Consider the following 18,671-nt stretch of genomic DNA (forward strand, 5'->3'; position numbering starts at 1 on the left):
CCCAGGCGTGAAAGAAGTGTGCTAAGCCCCTGGGCTTAGGAAACCACCAGGAGTGGCTGCAAGTCAGTACTTCTGTCTGGCTGTTTTGGCTTATCCTTGAAGGGCTGGCATTGCTGACCAGTAGGTTTTTCAGGTGGTCTGAACTTGTTTCAAAAAGGATGCTGTGCTCTGGTGTCCCTGTTGCTAGGGTTGAAAGGGGCCCTGAAGGGATGAAAGGACCATTTATTCTGCCTATGGAATTCCCTGTGTGTTGCCCTTTTTCTTAAACTTGGTTTAGATGAGTAGGTTATCCAAAGCCTCATTGCCAAATAGCTTGGAACCTACGTAAAGTACAGCCACCAAGTTCGAGCAAGAGGTGGAATCCATCTGCCAATATTTCAGCCAGAGTGGCTTGGCCGGTTGGACCTGGTTGCAAAACGTACTGAATCCATAGTGGCGTCAGCCATGAAGGTCTGGGCCTTCTGGAACTTTAACAAAGTTTGTCTCTGTGTGGGGTCCTCTGGAGAGTTTTGAATCAAATCATCGACCCACAAAAGCAAAGCCCTGGAGATGATGGATGCGACTGTAGAGGAATGGATAGCCAGGGAAGATGCTTCGCGAGCCCTCCTGAGGGATGACTCTATCTTTTCCTCAGATGGATGCCTAAGGGGGCTGTCTCAATCTTTTGGAAGCACTATGCCTGAAAGAAGGTCCTTCAGTTGGGGGCACTTTGAGAAGTTCCAGGCTTTCTTCAGGGAAACTGTAAAACCTGACAGCCACTGTACTAGGCTTCCTGGTTATGGCAGGCGCTGCCCATTCCTGTTTCACTGTGTCACTGAACAATTCTGGGAAAGGAAAATTCTTGTCCTGGTCCTATTTTTAGGAAATACAAGTGCTCCCTTAGAACTGGATCGGTCCTCTTGCAGGGAGCCCGGTTGAAAACCCAGGGTGTGAATTGTCTTACTCAGTAGAGGGGCAAAGTCATCAGAGATAAAAAGTCTCTGAGAGGTTGAAAGGGATTCAGTATGTTGGTCCTCTGACTATTCTCCATCCTCTCTGGTGTCATCATTGAGATCCTGGTTCCCTGGAATGGTGGGGTCCCCGGGAGCGGTTGTTCTAGAGGCGGGATCTAGACTGTATCTAAAGTATCTGAAGGGGGTGATCCCCAGTAAGGTCAACTGGTACGGGGGGAGTCCACAGGAGCTAGTTTATTTGGCCCTAGATCATCTGGTTGGGAATCACCCTCGGAAGAAGGGGTTCTAGACCCCACCCCTGTGCCTTCCAATGTGCCCACTCTGGTTTCACGCCCTTTCTTGTGTTCTTTCTTTGACACAACTTGTGTGGTCTAATGGAGGCGGCTGGGCCTGCACATCCTCCTTCCTTCTTGCCATGGGACTCCTCACTGCACTCACAGCCTCTGTGGCCCAGATCAAGCCCTCCAGATAGGGTGAATGGTCTCTGGCTGGTTGGTGAGGACTAGGAGCAGGTGGGAACAATGGTGGTGACGGGATCAGAGCTCTGGATCCCATGGCACTCATGGCAGAACATACACCACTTCCTTGGTTCATGGGCAGATTGGGGAGGGTTGGCTGCCTACCTCCCTGGGTCAGTTGAGCCTCGCAGCAGGGCCGAGGGGCGCTTGGTGCGCTGCTAGAGCACCTCTGTGAAACTAAAATAGCATTGCCTTGTTTCCTCCTAGGAACAAGGATGTTCTGGATCTTGGGACCACTCTGCATCCTGGCTGCTGACTCCAGAGCAGAGGTAAAAAGAAGGAACAAAGTGGAGTAAATACACAGGCTTTTTTTGGTTTAGGATAAGAGAGAAAAAAGAAGTAGAACTGGAAAAGAAAGATTAGGTAAAGGATGTGAAAGAGAGGGTTTTTAGGAGAGAGGACAGAAAAGGCTGCCTCTGGAGGAGATGCAGGACCAGCAGAACTGGGTGGGGTTATCCTCCTCAGGCCCATTTAATCTTTTCCAAATTGATTTTCATTGTCCTGCCTCTGGAGCAGCAGAGGGAGTATAAACCATGAGCTGTCATCTTTCAGCAGCAGGAAATGATAAAATGAAACTGGTGCAAATCCTTCGCTGTGATATTAAAAGGATGAATGTTACTTTTCAAGGGAAAGGGGGAAGTATTTAGGGTTTTTGTGGAGGGGTTTTGAGTTTAAGCAAGAGTTTAGGCAGCTGTTTGAGATATTATGACAAAATTTCATAGTTCTAAATAGTTAAATCCTCTTCTAATTTCAATTCAGCTTATAGCCATTAGATCAGGGCTGCACAATTTCGGCCCTCCAGGTGTTCGTGAACTACAGCTCTCATCATCCCTAGTCACAGTGGCCAATAGTCAGGGAATTGTAGTCCAACAACAGCTGGAGGGCCGAAGCTGTACAGTAGGAATGTGCATGGAATGGTGGGGTGATGGTTCAAAGACCGGGGGGCGGGATACCTTTAAGGGAAGGGGAGGGTACCCTTACCCCTCCTGCTGCGTTTCCCCGCCGGCGCTTCATTTTAAAAGTGTCTGTTGGGGTGGCAGCGTACCTCCCTGCTGCTCCATGTCCTCTTCGGCCGGATGTAACAGGAAGTACCCAGCGCATGTGCGCACAGTGTGCGTGCACGCAAGCGAGCGCTACATGCACACGCATGCTGGGCACTTCCTGTTACTTCCAGCCAAAGAGGACATGGAGCGGTGGAGTGGTCCGCTGCCTCCCTGATGGACACTTTTAAAATGGAGTGCCAGCAGGGGAAACGTGGTGGGAGGGGTAAGGACACCCTTCCTCACCCTTAAAGTTATGCCCCCCCCCACCTTCGAACCAAACAGCCAGTTCGAACTAGTTCGGAGGCCCTTAAAAGGGCCTCTGAACAGGTTCATGCACATCCCTATTGTGCAGCCCTGTATTAGATCTTGTGCCATAGTAAGTGGTGCAGATCCTCCTGTGCCTCTGCAGGGCTCTAATACACACGGTGACACTGCTGTGCTGGAAGGCTGTTCTGGAATAACTTAACCATGTGTGATATCAGATTGTGTGCTACTTGCATTGGGAATAGTGCAAGGAGTGTGCAACCTGTGATTGTGTGAGGGTAAACTGTTCCAGAATGGCCCTCTTGTACAGCAGCATCACTGTGTTAAAGCCCTGCAGTAGCATTGGTGGGTCCGCCCGTGTTACACAGAGTGGCATGTCAGCCACTGAATTTAAGTACTCTCCCCCTTTATTCTGTTGTCCACCATATCTGTGTTATTGCCTCTCATCCTCTTTTTCCTAAACTAACAGGTCAAGACCTTTTAATTTATGCTCATGAGGAAGATATTTCTGTGAGCATTACAGTTGCTCTTCTTTGTACTTGTTCCTGCTTTGAACACTTTTTCTTGGTCATATATAGGCATCACAGATCATGAAAGTTGGACATAGCATTTCAGAAGTAACACCACCAGGGTCTTGTACACTGGTACCAATTCTCCCCTAACTTTAGCAAGTGAATTTAGTTCAAATATTCTAAATTTGGTGTGGCATTCAGGTTTAAATATGCTGTAACTGAATTAAGCATTATGTTTCTTTACTTACTACTGCCTTCATATTTATTCACATTGCAAGTTGTTATAAAGATGACACACTTAAGCGAATCCAAATCATCTTAAGAACAAAAGTAAAAGTGAAATGGAATGAACGAAACAGAAAAATATTCAGCAAGATCAGAGTCCCATGCACAGTGCAATGTGCACACATTGCTCCTTTTTATGTCGGCATTCACATTTTAAAATGGGAGGGGTGGCTCACTGAAGTCAAAGGATGTGTGTGCAGAGAGCCATTTCGTTAAATCCTTTGACTTCAGTGAGCTGTCACTCCATCAAAGTGAAAGGAGAAGATTGCAGGTGAGAAAGCATTATGTGTACATTGTAGCTCACACACTCACATGGTATTTCTGCAGTATGGTTGACTGAACAGAAAATAACTAAAAACATAATATCCTCTTTCAGAAAATTACAGAAGATATCTCTGTGACAGACTGGTGAAATGAACATGTATAAAGGGATCATATCTGTAAATGTTTGTATAAAATGCACACAGGATATAGTACACAGAGTTTTCCCTGAAAAGAGGAGGGAAGGCACACTACAAAAACACACACAAAAGGGGAAACAACGCACAAAAATAGATTCATTTTATCCCACACAATTCAAGCTTCCCCTCACATCTCAACCAATGTTCACTATTTTTGACTTCCATTTCACTCTTGACCAAAAAATAAATAAATCAAATTCATGTGACGAATGTTTCCAAATGTTCAAGATAAAGTAGTGGAAAAGATCAAAAGTCCTAATTATGAAACCCTTTACATCTTGCAGTAGCTTTATTAACTTCATGCTGAAACTTTTATAAAGGATACACTGGGCATCACACTGCAGTATGCTATCATCTGGGTGGTTTGGGTGTTGCATCGCAATGGCCTGTGGGAATTCACTAAGCATTCTTTGTTGGAAGGCCTCCAGTCTTTCATAATCATGGCCCCGACAAACATACTCTTTATTCTGTGAAGAAAATAAAGAAGTATGAAAGCCAATAAATCTCTATATTGTTCTCTTCTTGCCACAGTAGATACCAGAACAGAATTTCAAAATAAATGTTCTTTACAGTAAAATCAAAATATCACATGACCCCCCAAAAAGTGTTAAAATTGTAATATAACTATAAGCAGTTGTTTTCCCACCTTCTCAGGGACTTCTCAATACTTGTATGCCTTGAGGGAAAGAAGAAGAGAGCTTAGACCAAAGGAGCTCCCAAAATCAGTTCTAGAAGGGACCAGCTCTGAGGGAAGGCATGAAAAAGAAACCTAGGAGCTCATGTATTGGATCCTGAAGAGAAGACCATCAGTGGTCTAAGACATGACAACTCTGTTTCTGTCCTTTGTAACATTTATTTATTTGATTGATTTATATACCGCTGCCTTGGTTGCCTTAACAGAAAGTCAAAGAGGCTGTTCTCATGAACAGCCTAACCAGGCTAGGGACTGCATGTGAGGCTGCATGTGAGAGTTGCTGGAATCGGGCTTGATCCCGGCTCTAATACTAACCTTGTGGTCATCACAACCCTCATCTCCACTCCTATGAAACTGTTCATTCCCCACCTTCTTCACATAATTACTCTCTTTAAAATGGGGGCAGGGATATCAAATTAAAATATGCATTAAAATACAATATTGGAGGATAATAGACATTTTATAACTTATTTGTACTAACACTGAAATGGTCCTGACATACAAAAAACAAGGATTTTTCACTGAACAACTTTTCTCTTCTCACTGCATCTACCCAAGCTTTTCATCACTTCTTTTCTCTTTAGATACATTCACAAATATTTTTTCCAGTGTGCTCTTGTACACTGGTACTACATAGTTCTTGTGCCTTCTGGATTTTTCAAAGTCATTATTGGTTTGGGCCAGATTATTTCAAGAAACTTCACTTTCCATATTCAGTATGACAAGACCTCAAAGAAGACAGCACCTATGATGTCACAGCATAGCCAGCATGGCTGCTGCCTATTTGGGGGGACGTGGCCAAATAGGAATTTCAGGCCTTGATTTCAGCTGCACAAGAGCAGATTTCAGCAAAACAACAACAAAAACTTCACAACAAACTAAACACCAGGTGACTTGTAATAACCTTTTGGTGAGAACCAAACAATAACACACACACACACACCTCCCGCAGACATCCCATTCCATCTATTTGTAATTTTAGTGTATGTCACTACATGCAAAGTAAATGGCTTTATGATGCAGAAAACTATACTAGGTACTCTTGTTTTTTAAAATTTCACAAGTCCAAAGAAAGCAACTAATATTAAATAATGCTAAAATACAGAAGACGATGGGCAGCATCCTGACTACTACTTGTGGAAGACATTCTGCTTACACAAGGGGAGAGGTGATTTTTGCCAGTTTCCCCGATCCTTTGCAACCTGCTTTGTCCCCTGAAAATACGGCCACTTTTTCACCACAGTTTGAAAAAACATTGTATTTATGTCTATAGCACCTTCAAGTGCAAAGCATTGGGTATCTTTGTGTGTCTTTGGAGGGCTCACAGGACAAGCTAAATATCTCTGGTAGTTACAAAACAATAATAAATATTAAACAACAAAACACAGGGACAATAACCAGTCTAGTGGAAACCAGTCTAGTGGAAATTTCAACCTTTGAATTGTATTTATTAGTTGGTATTATCTTCTAGATTAGACCTTATCACTAAACTGAATGAAAGCCTAATACTTCCTATCTCTCTAAAAAATTTACAATAAATCTTTTCATTGCAAATTGCAACCATAATTCATACATTAGGGCAGGTACTGAATGGGCTTACCCGTAGAAAGAAGGGAAATTTCCTCCCATAAAAACCAACTCTGAAAAATTCAGGTTCCAGTCGTTGTTGTTCCATTATATTATCATAATAGGTAGCTTCCATTTTCTGTGGATGGGAAGAAAAAAGCAACACTGAATTTAAAACTCTTGCTATAAGTGAAGCACTATGAAGCATACCAGACCTGCAAATAACAATTTGTCATTATAGAGTGCCATCCACAAAAGTTTTTTAAAAACATGTTCAGTTTTTTAGTAATTAAACAATGAATCAGTGAAACACTTAATTATAAGTCCCATATATTTAGAAGATGAATCTGCAGACGATTCATTTTTTCACTTAAAGCCTTGAATAGTAAAGTGCAATCTTGTTTAAAGTTTATATGCATATCATTACGATTCAGACCATGTGAATAACTTTGTATAGGACTTCATGTTAAAAGCATAAGCTGGATCCATTAATACAAATGGTGTTTCTTCTTCTTCTACTGATTTTAATGGAATGTGTATCACTTTCAAGAAGAGTCTGACATGGTTATAGAAATCCCAAGTTCAAATAAATGTAATAATCTCTAATTTGGGCATTCCATTCTACATTTGTGTAGAACATGGAGAAGAGGAATGCAAGCCCAAGACCCTGACCTCACCATATGGACAGATTCCCTTAAGGGATAAAATTGTAAAGCACATAGAAGAACAGGCCCTGTTGGGAGTGAACCAGCATGGCTTCCGCATAGGGGAATCTTGCCTCACAAACCTTTTGCAGTTCTTTGAGAGTGTCAACAAGTGTGTGGATCAAGGTGACCCAGTTGAGGTAGTATACCTGGACTTCCAAAAAGCTTTCGGCAAAGTTCCTCATCAAAGACTCCTGAGGAAACTTAGCAGTCATGGGATAAGGGGACAAGTACATGTGTGGATTGCTAACTGGTTGAAGGACAGGAAACAGAGGGTAGGTATAAATGGAGAGTTTTCACAATGGAGGGAGGTAAGAAGTGGGGTCCCCCAGGGATCTGTACTGGGACTGGTACTTTTTAATTTATTCATAAATGATCTAGAAGCAGGGGTAAGCAGCGAGGTGGCCAAATTTGCAGATGATACCAAACTCTTTCAGGTAGTGAAATCCCAAACAGATTGCGAAGAGCTCAAAAAGGATCTCTCCAAATTGGGTGAGTTGACAACAAAGTGGCAAATGCAGTTCAGTGTTGGCAAGTGTAAGGTGATGCACACTGGGACGAAAAACCCCAACTTCAAGTATATGCTGATGGGATCTGAGCTGTCAGTGACTGACCAGGAGAGGGATCTTGAGGTCATGGTGGACAGCTCAATGAAAGTGTCAACTCAATGTGCAGCAGCTGTGAAAAAGGCCAATTCCATGCTAGGGAACATTAGGAAGGGGGTTGAAAATAAAATGGCTAATTTTCTAATGCCCTTATACAAAACTATGGTGCGGCCACTGGAGTACTGTATACAATTCTGGTCACCACATCTAAAAGAGGACACTGTAGAACTGGAAAAGGTGCAGAAGAGGGCAACCAAGATGATCAGGGGCCTAGAGCACCTTTCTTATGAGACAAGGCTACAACACCTGGGGCTTTTTAGTTTAGAAAAAAAGATGACTGCGGGGAGACATGATAGAGGTCTATAAAATCATGCATGGTGTGGAGAAAGTGGATAGAGAGAAATTCTTCTCCTCTCACATAACACTAGAACCAGGGGTCATCCCATGAAATTGATTGCCAGGAAATCTAGGACCAGCAAACGGGAGTACTTTTTCACACAATGCATAATCAACTTGTGGAATTCTCTGCCACAAGATGTGGTGACAGCCAACAACCTGGATGGCTTTAAGAAGGGTTTGGATAACTTCATGGAGGAGAGGTCTATAATCGGCTACTAGTTAGAGGGCTAAAAGCCACCTCTAGCCTCAAAGGCAGGATGCCTCTGAGTACCTGTTGCTGGGGAGTAGTAGCAGGAGAGAGGGCATGCTCTCAACTCCTGCCTGTGGCTTCCAGCAGCATCTGGTGGGCCACTGTACGAAACAGGATGCTGGACTAGATGGGCCTAGGGCCTGATCCAGCAGGGCTGTTCTTATGTTCTTATAGTGTCTGAATAACAGGTTGCTTACCTGTAATAGGTGATCTGGTAGTGGTTCCATGCATTCATAAGGACTGGGGTTCTGCGCCTGCACAGACCATACTTTGGATAGAATTCTCTAGCTCCTCAAGACACCCAACCGCCGGCAGTGCATGACTGCAGTACCTTTAAATGGCGGTTAGGCGTCTCGTTTCGTCAGTTTCTTTGTGATAAGCCATTCAGTTTGACTGAGCATGACTGGTCTTAAGATGTAGAGTATAAGTATGTAGTATTGAAGCCTTCTAGATTAGTACCATCGCTTATCCTTCTAGCTTACCCATGAATGCAGCGGAGATGGACGGGCGGGTCTTATGAATGTATGGAACCACTAACAGATCACCTGTTACAGGTAAGCAACCTGTTTATCTGGATAGTGGTTCCAGACATCCATAAGTGAATCACAAGCTGCTGTACAAGGTGGTGGGTGCATTAAGCCACGGTAGGATCATTTTCAAAACCGCCCGTCCAAATTCAGCCACAAATCTTGGTATATGGTTCATCTACCCGGAGGGCCCTGAGTTCACTAACCCTCTGCGCCGTGGTTATTGCTACTAAGAACAGTGCTTTTAAGGTTGTTAATTCTAACAATGGAGTAGCCATGGGTTCAAAAGGGGTTTCTGTAAGTGCCCCTAGGACCAGCGAAAGGCTCCATTTCTCAGCAGTTTGCCTCACAGGTAGGTATAGATTATTTATTCCTCTGAGGAAGTCCTTACATTTAGGGTGTGTGAAAACAATCTTGCCATCCCAGCCTGCATGCCGTGATGACAAAGCCGCCATGTGGACCTTTATAGATACATTGGCCAACCCCACTCTCTTCAAGGAGGTGAGATAAAGGAGTACCTCCTTAAGATCAACTTCCTTAGGTCGAAAATGATGCTCCCAAGGATAGGAGCAGAATCTTTGCCACTTTACCTTGTAGTTTGTCTCGTAGATATCTTACAAGTGTTCAGAAGGATCGTCTTCAGAAGCCTATCTTCCAGGCTGTTAGATTGAGCACTGAAAGGTTGGGGTGGAGGATCTGGCCTTGATCCTGCAATAGCTGATCCTTCCATTTGGGGAAACATATGTATGTCCCCTTCGACAGTTTGAGTAGCTGTGTGAACCAAGGCTGACGAGGCCACCATGGAGCTATCACGATTGCACATGTTCGCTCCTGGAGGAGTTTGGCCACTACTCTGGAAAGGAGTGGAGTCGGTGGATATACGTAGAACAAGCTCCTTATCCATTGATATTGAAAGGCATTGCCCTTGGATCATGTGCCCAGACCCATCCTGGAGCAATAATCTTTGCACTTCCTGTTGTTTTCTGTCGCAAATAGATCTACCTCTGGCTGTCCCCATGTTATACACAGATCCTGAAGGATCTTCGTGTGTAGCTCCCACTCGTGTTGATGCAATACAGTTTCTCTACTCAACGAATCTGCCAAGCAGTTTAGGGTGCCCTTGATATGTACCGTTTGCAAGTGGAGTCCTCTCGGAATACACCAATTCCATATTTGGAAGCTGAGGTTGCAGAGTACACGTGACACAGTACCCCCTTGTTTATTCACATAGGCTTTTGCTGTGGTGTTGTCCATCTGTGGTTTTGCAACTGGACTATCGTATCTTGTAGGCTGTTCTGAAAGGCGAGCAAAGCCCTGTATGCTGTAAGTAGTTCTAGAAAGTTGATATGCATCAGAGCCTCCTTCTGATTCCACAGGCCTTGAGCTCTTCTGTTCCCCATGTGGGCCCCCCAGCCTCGCATGGATGTGTCCGTTGTCAGGGTAAACGATGGTAACCATGTTTTGAACGGCACTCCTTTTAAGAGATGTGCCACCTTTGTCCACCACTGTAACAAGGACAGGATCTTTCGTGGCAGTAGAAGTCGCTTGGTCTGTGGATCGAGTTTTGGACGGAAATGACGGAGGAACCAAAGTTGCAAATTGCGCATCCTTAGCTTTGCATACGGCATTGTGGTAGTGCATGAGGCCATCAGGCCTAGAAGAACCTGTATTATCCTCACCTTCTGTTGCGGCGCTGTCTGGAAATGTCGGACCAGGATGCATATGCGAAGGTACCGCTCTTCTGGCAGGTACGCCATCTGTTGAAGCATATTGAGTCGCACTCCGATGTACTGTAGGCTTTGCGCTGGAATTAGATGTGATTTTGTCCAGTTGATCTGGATCCCTAAATCGCCTAGCAAGGACTTCACTACTTCTATGTGGGAGAGTAATTGCTCCCTGGTCCTGGCCGTAAGGAAACAGTTGTCGAAGTATGGGTAAACTAAAAGTCCCAGAACCCTGAGGTGAGCAATAATGACTGCCATGCATTTTGTAAATACTCTTGGCGCCATCACCAGCTCAAAGGGTAGAACATTGTATTGATATATCTTTGTCCCTAAGGTGAAGCGGAGGTGCTTCCGATGGTTCTACTGTGTGCCTACATAGAAGTACGCATCCTTGAGGTCGAGCGTTGCAATCCATTGCTCCTCGTGGAGCAGGGGTAGGATGCCTTGCAACATTGTCATGCGGAATTTTTGTACTTTGATGTAACGATTGAGCCAGCGCAAGTCCATTATGGGACGAATTCCCCCATCCTTCTTTGGTATCTGAAAGTACTGGGAATAGAATCCCATCTGGCTCTGAGCCTACTGTACTGGTGATATGGCCTCCTTCTGCAGTAATTCCTGCACTTCCTCCCGCAAAATCGGAGTGTCTGGTGTGAACCTCATCCCCTGAAAAGGAGGGATCTCCCTGAACTCTATAGCATATCCTGTCATAACTATCCTTAGGACCCACTGGTCTGATGTTATACAGTGCCATGCTTGAGCATGACTGGCCAGTTTGATGGTATTTCTGGCAGGCATCAAGGTGATCTTTTTCCTTGCGCTTGAGTTAGTGTTGGTTGTCTCACGGGGAAATGAGACCAAGATGTTGTTGGCTAGTGGGCTCGAGAGTAGATCAAAACTGCTGCTTTGGTTGCTGGGCTGCCTTATTGCGGCCTTGTTGATTGGATCTGTTTCGAGGTTGGAATTGTCATCGGTTATAACATTGGTACGGGCGCCTGTAATCCTGTCGATCAGGCTGACGAGAATAACCCTGTCTTTTTTGATAAGGCTGATATCTTTGATACGCCTGGTATCGGGTGGTATTATATTTCTGGTTCATAAAGGAGCATGCAATTAACTTGGATTTCTTCCACTGCTCCATGGTCGTATCTGTGTCATCCGAGAAGAGACCTTTTCCTCCAAAGGTAAAGTTTCTATACGGTCCTTCATGTCTTGCTGAAGTTGAGTAGCCTTCAACCAAGCATGACGTCTCAGAATAATTGCGGATGTCAGTGTACGTGATTTGGACTCTACCAAGTGCTTTGCATTAGCCAGTTGTTGTCTCGATGTGGTAGTGGTACGTAGGAAGGTCGCCTCAAACTTCTTTAGGAACGCCTCATGATCTGAGGATGACCACTGATCATACAGATGCTCCCACAGCGAGTGGGTGTACTTAGCTTGGCATGCAATATAGTTTGTGATCTTTATTGAAAGGCAAGTGGGTTGAATAGGTTCACCTTCCCAACACATCCAATTTGCACCCTTCCTTGTCTGCTGGAATTGAATGACGTTTTCCCCCTTTTGAGGTTGTAGCACAGTCTATCACCAAGGAGTTTGGTGTTGGGTGTCTAATCAAATACTCGTTTTCCTCCTCTTGAACACGGTACAAGACTTCTAACCATTTGGAGGTAGGAGTCATTGTCTGGAGCACCTCCCAAGCAGACTTCACTGCCCGTGAGATGGGAGGTAACATTGGCAGATATACTGGCTGCAACCCCAATGCTTTGTTCATCATGTTATACACTGGGTCATCTAAATCCAGTGTCTTTTGCTTTACATCGAGGCCAAGGATATGAGCCATTTTTGCTATCTGTTAGTGATATTCCTTCATCTCCTCATTTGGAGAATGGAAGGGATGGCAGCGACATCATCACTTGGATCCGGCAGTGTGGGTTCCTCAGGGACTTCCGGTTCCGTTGTGTCTGACGAGTAGCCATCAGCATCAGCATCGTCCTCTGAAGAGGACGGTAGCGGCGAAGTAGGAGGATGTTCTCCACTGAGCTGTGAAGAGCCACCCATCCTATGCGTGGGATCTGGATGGATAAGTAGATCTGCCTGAACTGAAATTGTCCTTCTCGATGGTGCTTCCCTCTGAGGGAGTTGTGCAGTCTGTAGAGAGACAGATCTCATTGTGACGGTGAGACGTACTGGTTCTGTTGGCCAATCAGCTTGCAGGGAGACTGTCCTTTGTAAAGTGGAGGGAGCAGTAGCCTGCACTGCTGATTCCTTTAATTGTTTCAGCGAATTCGGGCGTTCTCTTTCACTTAGCCACAGCTGGAAGAGAGAATACTCTTCTGGAGAGACAGTGCAAGTGTTGCACCATCTGCCCTGGGGAAGAAGGCCCATCGTAGGAGTAGTGAGACATGTACAGGACAGTGTTTTGGGGATTGGTGTGGCGTCCTTGAATCCCTGAAAAGTGTTGGAAGAGGGAGTGGTCTCCCCAGACTGTAGCATGCGGCGGAGAGTGCCATCCAGGCCGCTGTCATGAGCTGTTGCAGGTTAAAGTTCATAGTCAATCTCGAGGTCAAGTACGGGTTCGACTTCCGTATCATGATTATCACCACTATATCAAACTGTCCTGCATCGGTGTCGAAATCTCTTTCCTCACTATATTGGTCCATTACACCGAGCTGTTCTGTGGTTATCCTCGGCGTTGATGCTGCTTTCGATGTCGAAGCCTCTGCTGTAGCAATAGAAGCCGTAGTTATCCTTGGCGCCGATGCTGCCTTTGACGTTGATGGTTCTGTTGTGTGTCTCGATGTCGAGCCACTCCTGGCCCATCTCGTTACCTTTTCCAACGACCTTGATGGGGATTGACTCGGTGTTGGTGCTGGCGAAAGTGACGCCATTTGGCATCGAGGGCTCTGATAGGTCTGTAGACCCATAGGGGAAGGTGTATGCTCAGAGCCAGTCCCGACGTCCTTCGTTTTGTGTTTTTAAACTTTCTTTTCTTGGTGTCCTGACACCGATTCTGAGCCCATTCATTTTAAGGCCAGTAGGGTGCCCTCTGGCTTCCTAAAGGCTTGGGCCATAGCCGTTGCTGAAACCTTCGAGGCTGAGGTGCTTGGCGCTGAGGTGGGTTTCGCTGTTTTCTTTATTGAGGCTGCTTTACTAGTCTCCGATGCCGACGTGGTCTTTCTTGCCGTCGAGGTCGTATGTGTCTCAGCCGAAGCAGTTAACAAGGCGCCTTTTGATGACGCTGCTTCCGAGACTTCAGACTGCATCAAAGCAGGTCTCGACTCTGAGGTCCCCCGGTGTTTAGGCTGCAATGCCTGTTCCAGTAAAGCCACTCGGCGAGCTGCTCGGTTCTTTTAAGTGTCTGTTTATTGAAGGTAGAGCAGACGGAGCAACTCAAAATATTATGGGCCTCTCCTAAACAGAATAGGCAAAGTTCATGCCCGTCTGTGGAAGGGATTTTCCCGGGACAATCGTGGCACCTTTTGAAGGTGGTTTTTTCTCTTGGCTTCTCCTTGTTGGAACTCATAGGAAAGCCAAATCAGTCAAATTGGGGGGGGGGGGTTGCCAAAGAGATGTCAGTGTCCATTCCGAGTCATTTGCCAGAGAAGTCCGTCGTCCGTTCTGAGTCATTTTTAAAAAAACTATCAGTTCGTTGTAGTCCAAGGGTTGTCCGAAAAGGTTAGTCAAAGTCCGTGCCAGTCGTAGATATCCAATAATTGTTTCTGAGGAGCAACAGTTTCCGAAGATGTGATCGCTTAGGTGGGCAACAAGAAACTGAGGAAACGAGACGCCTAACCACCGTTTAAAGGCACTGCTGGCGGTTGGGCATCGCAAGGAGCTAGAGAATTCTATCCGAAGTATGTTCTGCGCAGGCGCAGAACCCTAGTCCTTATGGATGTCTGGAACCACTATCCAGATCATGCCTTCTGCTTTGAGCTTCTGTTTACCTAGTTTTCTTAGGTCAGCCCTAACCTATGGATTTGGAGCGTATCAGTTGTTCTATGCCACTGTACTAGTAAAGGGCTAGAGAGTATTGAGAGACAGGTGGACCTGGTAACTGAGCAAAGAGCCACTCTTTAACTGGTGGCTCTTTTATAGGTATCAGAGATATTTTATATTTATCAGGGCTATTGCTGGTGTTTTTAAATTGAGAGACGCTTTGGGATAGGAAACCATTTTGCTCTCATTTCTTTTATGTAAACTGCTTTAACAAAGCTTTTGTTGAAGTATTCTTAACTAGCCAAAGCCTCATCAGAAATGATGGGTAGAATGACGGAATAGTTGTTGGTTCTATGTGTCATCTTACTCCCTCTCTGCTTATATTGGACTCCCTCCCTCTATTTCTCTCTCTTTCTTTGTGCCTGGTGAAGTTCTCACCTTCTCTGCACCTCTCCATTCTATGTTCTTTCTTTCTTTCCCAGTACTTTTTCCTTCCCAGCATTCCCTCTGGATGTTGGTTTTGTGTGTAATTTTTTGTTTCCTTGTTTGTTTTTCCGTTGTGGGCAGCTGCATTTTTAACAGTGGTTTGGAGCATTAGTGATGCAGTTTCTTAGATGGCTAACATTTGTCATGGGTCAACATAAGTAATGTAAAAAGGAAAGTAGGCAGTGATTGAAACACATTATAGAACCCTGCTGCCTGCTTACTCTTCTGCCTGCTTACCGTCCATTGAAAACATTTATTTTAAGGATAATTAAAGGCAATTAAGCTTCTGAGGTGGCTGTATTATGTAGGGGGATGGAGTGTTCATCACATTTGAATATTCGACACCCTTAAATGCCCCAGAAGGAGAGGGGAATTACAGTTCTGGAGTGTGAGCAACCAAATCATGGCACACACATGCAAATTATGTTAGATGATGATGATGAATAACAATTGTCAGAACTATCTTTCAGTTCATCTTAAACAGCTTTTTTCCTATAAATCTTAAGATAATAGGGTCAAAAGCTGTTAGATATAGAGCATTGCCCATTCAGTCTGCATCAACTCATCAGAGAAGATAGACAAGAGAATATTACCCTGCTTTGCAGCACCTTATTAAGATAAATGATGTATCTGAAAGCCTGGGACTTTGATTCTTGCCCCAAGACATCAAAATGGATCTTGCCTAATCCAGGAGAAAGTATATAATTAATTGTTTGGTTTATCTGCATATCTAGAAGGAACAGAGACAGTTTGTGACAGAATGTTTTACGCACTGTAAAACAAAGATGTATAGTAAAGTGAAATATTTCACTTACCCGAATCCAGCTGAGGCTCTGATAATCATATAAGCTTTCATACTGAATAGCCAGCTCCCTGCATAATGGGATTCCAAATTCCCAGCTCTGAAAAAAGATCAAAAAGTCAGACCAAATAGGATTTTCCGACATGTGAAAATTAAAACAAGATATACACATTCTATTGTTATAGCTGTGTGATCTCCAAAGAATAGACACAAAATATAAATGGAAAATTAGGATTCATTTGTAGTCTCATGCGAAAAGTGAGATGGAAGGGTGCATGGGCACCTTCCATCTCACACCCCAGCCATGTGGACACTTGGGCTGCCTACAGCTCAAGCATCCATAAAGTTGGGTGTAAGCACTTCCTCCTCTGGGAAACAGCTATGCCACTCACTGCCATGGCACTTGCACGGGTGCTCAAGTTTTAGAGTAAGGGGAAGCCTCTGGATTGTCTGTTGGGAGAGAGATAAGAGCCTGCATCCCCGCCAGGCCTCCCTAGTGCCAGGTAAAATAATCATGAGAATGACCTTAATATTTTTACAATAAATTGGGTTGTATCATAAGTATTTCTGCACAGGAATTTCCATTTGCAGAATGGGGAGGTGATTTTCCCCAATCCCTCCACCCTCCATGCTCTGGGGAGACCCTCTGGTGCAGGCTGGCATGCAGCACAGGGAGTTGAAAAAGGAAGGGGGAGATGAGTGAAAATCCCCCTCCCCCAATTGTGCAAGCAGAACTACTTTCTGCTCATGGAATATGCAGTGAGGATAGAACCCATTATCTCATGAGAATAAAAACTGAACAGCAATGGATTACCCCCAGACAGATAAGCTTCCACTGCCCTGCAATGAGATCCAGATCCCAGTGCGAAAGCATTGTCCAATCTCAGTAATAAAGGGTGGATTAACTAGATTACTTTTTCTTAGAAGATTTGGGATGTTTCAAATTGGAAGACAGATATCATCTTTGGTATCAAGACTAGTACTGACAGAGAAAACTGCTTTGAGTTTGGAAACTGGAACTGAAGAGGGAACTGGCTGAGACAAAGAGTGACCAGAGACTGGCTGAACTTCTGGATTCAAAGCCCCAGGAACAGGTGATGAGGAGCAAAACATATCAGTCCCTGTTCTGTAGATGTAACATTGGAGGTGTTAGTCATTTGACTTATCAAGAATTCTCAAAAAGAGATGGAGCATTTACAGAATGATTCAAGTGGAACTGTTTGGGGTTTGGAGAGCCTGTTTGGAGAGCCTGAGGCTGACAAGGTCTTTTCCCACAGGAGGCTGTAAGGTGCAGTGAATGGTTTCCATGGGCCTGACAAATAAAGTTCTAGCAATACTGGCAAATTGGGACAGTGTGCTTCTTATTCAAAGTAAAAACTCTTTATGGCCATTGGCTGAAGGGTGTTTAACCCTGCACTTCACACACTTTTAAAAAGTGATGCGACTAGCCTAGTCGCACAGCCATGGCCAGGCAGAGAAGCACAAAAAAATAGAAGGGAAGAGAGTTGTGAATAATAAGAGATAAAAATGACAAAATGAGAAAAAAAATAAACCATCCAGAAAAATAAATGAAAGAAAGGAAAAAATAAAAGCAAAGCACTGAAGTCTGACTGGGACAAAATCAGCCATGAGCAGTTTCTTTCCAAATGTTTCAACAGCAGCAGTTGAAGAAGAACTGAGAGAGGATAGACGACTAGGCTATATAGGTATCCTGAGGGCAGAGATAGTTCCCTGCAAAATGCTCTGAGTCAAAGCTCTATAAGATTGCAAATGGGGGAACTGCGCAGGCATAGAATCCTCATAGATGTGACTGCACAGAGACTAGGAAGAGGAAGAGGTGATTATTTCATGTATACATACTTACATGTATACATACTTACAAGTCCATGTATACATACTTATTTAAATTTTAAATTTTATTTTTAAAATTTATACAATGCCCCCAACTCGTGTTTCTGGGAAGTTTACAACAACTTAAGCATAGTTATAGTACAATATGAGGACAGTTTACCCTGACTCAGTTTACCCATAGGAACACAGGAAGCTGCCATATACCAAGTCAGACCATTGGTCCATCTAGCTCAGTATTGTCCACACAGACTGGCAGTGGATTCTCCAAGGTTACAGGAAGGAATCTCTCTCAGCCCTATCTTGGAGATGCCAGGAAGGGAAAAGCAGGTTGTTTACCTGTAACAGATGATCTGGTAGTGGTTCCATGACATTCATAATGAACCCACTCATTATGAATGTCTGAAACCACCATCCAGATCTTGGAACCTTACAACTTATGTATTCTGTCCTCAGTCTGCAGTTAATTTATATTTTTCTAATAGCACGCTGCAGTCATTCCACCAGCAATTACTTTTATTTGTATCATTTATTTTTACTGACAATATAAATAAAATCATGTTTCAAACTAAAAATTCTCACAAAACAGCGAGAACAAGACATTAAAATAATATATATTTTTTAAAAACCTAAAAAATTCAAAAGAAAATAGCAAGAAAACTAGAACAGTTAAGCAGCAGGGTAAAATCAATTCAGATCAGTAATAAGCATATTTTGAACCTTTTCCCAGAGGTCTGAACTGGGCCAAAGAAGGCCCAAACTGGGCATCTGCCATCCTTGCCTTCTCTGGGGAAGGCCAGTAGGGGTAAGGGAAGCTGCCTCTGCCCCCTCTGCCTCTTGTAAGTAGTTGATTACCCCCCTCCCACCCAGTCTACCTTTAGGGAAGCCCCCCTGCTCTGGTAAAGGGGAATCTTCATCAGATTCCCATCTACCAATAGGGCTCCAAGCCATTTTGAACTGGGTCTGCTTTGAGGGGGCACAAAAGTGGACTGGGCCAGCTGTGCTTAAATCTGGTTCGTATTCAAGCTGAGCCGGCAATACAGGTTTTGTGCACATCCCTACCTCACACCAGAGAATCACAAGAGAAACCTGGA

The 18,671-nt window shown here is 44.3% G+C and overlaps 1 protein-coding gene across 10 annotated transcripts in view; it reads right to left on the bottom strand.

The window, feature by feature from the left end:
- The window catches only part of DOCK3 (dedicator of cytokinesis 3), a 448,426-nt gene that overhangs the window by 83,690 nt on the left and 346,065 nt on the right, over positions 1-18,671 (bottom strand). For all 10 annotated transcript variants that reach the window (XM_053296419.1, XM_053296418.1, XM_053296424.1 and 7 more), the window contains 3 exons: positions 15,743-15,829; positions 6,331-6,435; positions 4,362-4,503 (listed from right to left, as the gene is read on the bottom strand). In XM_053296419.1, coding sequence (XP_053152394.1) covers positions 4,362-4,503; positions 6,331-6,435; positions 15,743-15,829 — 334 coding nt within the window. The remainder of the gene's footprint in view (positions 1-4,361; positions 4,504-6,330; positions 6,436-15,742; positions 15,830-18,671) is intronic.

This window comes from Hemicordylus capensis, chromosome 2, assembly GCF_027244095.1.
Source record: "Hemicordylus capensis ecotype Gifberg chromosome 2, rHemCap1.1.pri, whole genome shotgun sequence".
NCBI classification, from domain to species: Eukaryota; Metazoa; Chordata; class Lepidosauria; order Squamata; family Cordylidae; genus Hemicordylus; species Hemicordylus capensis.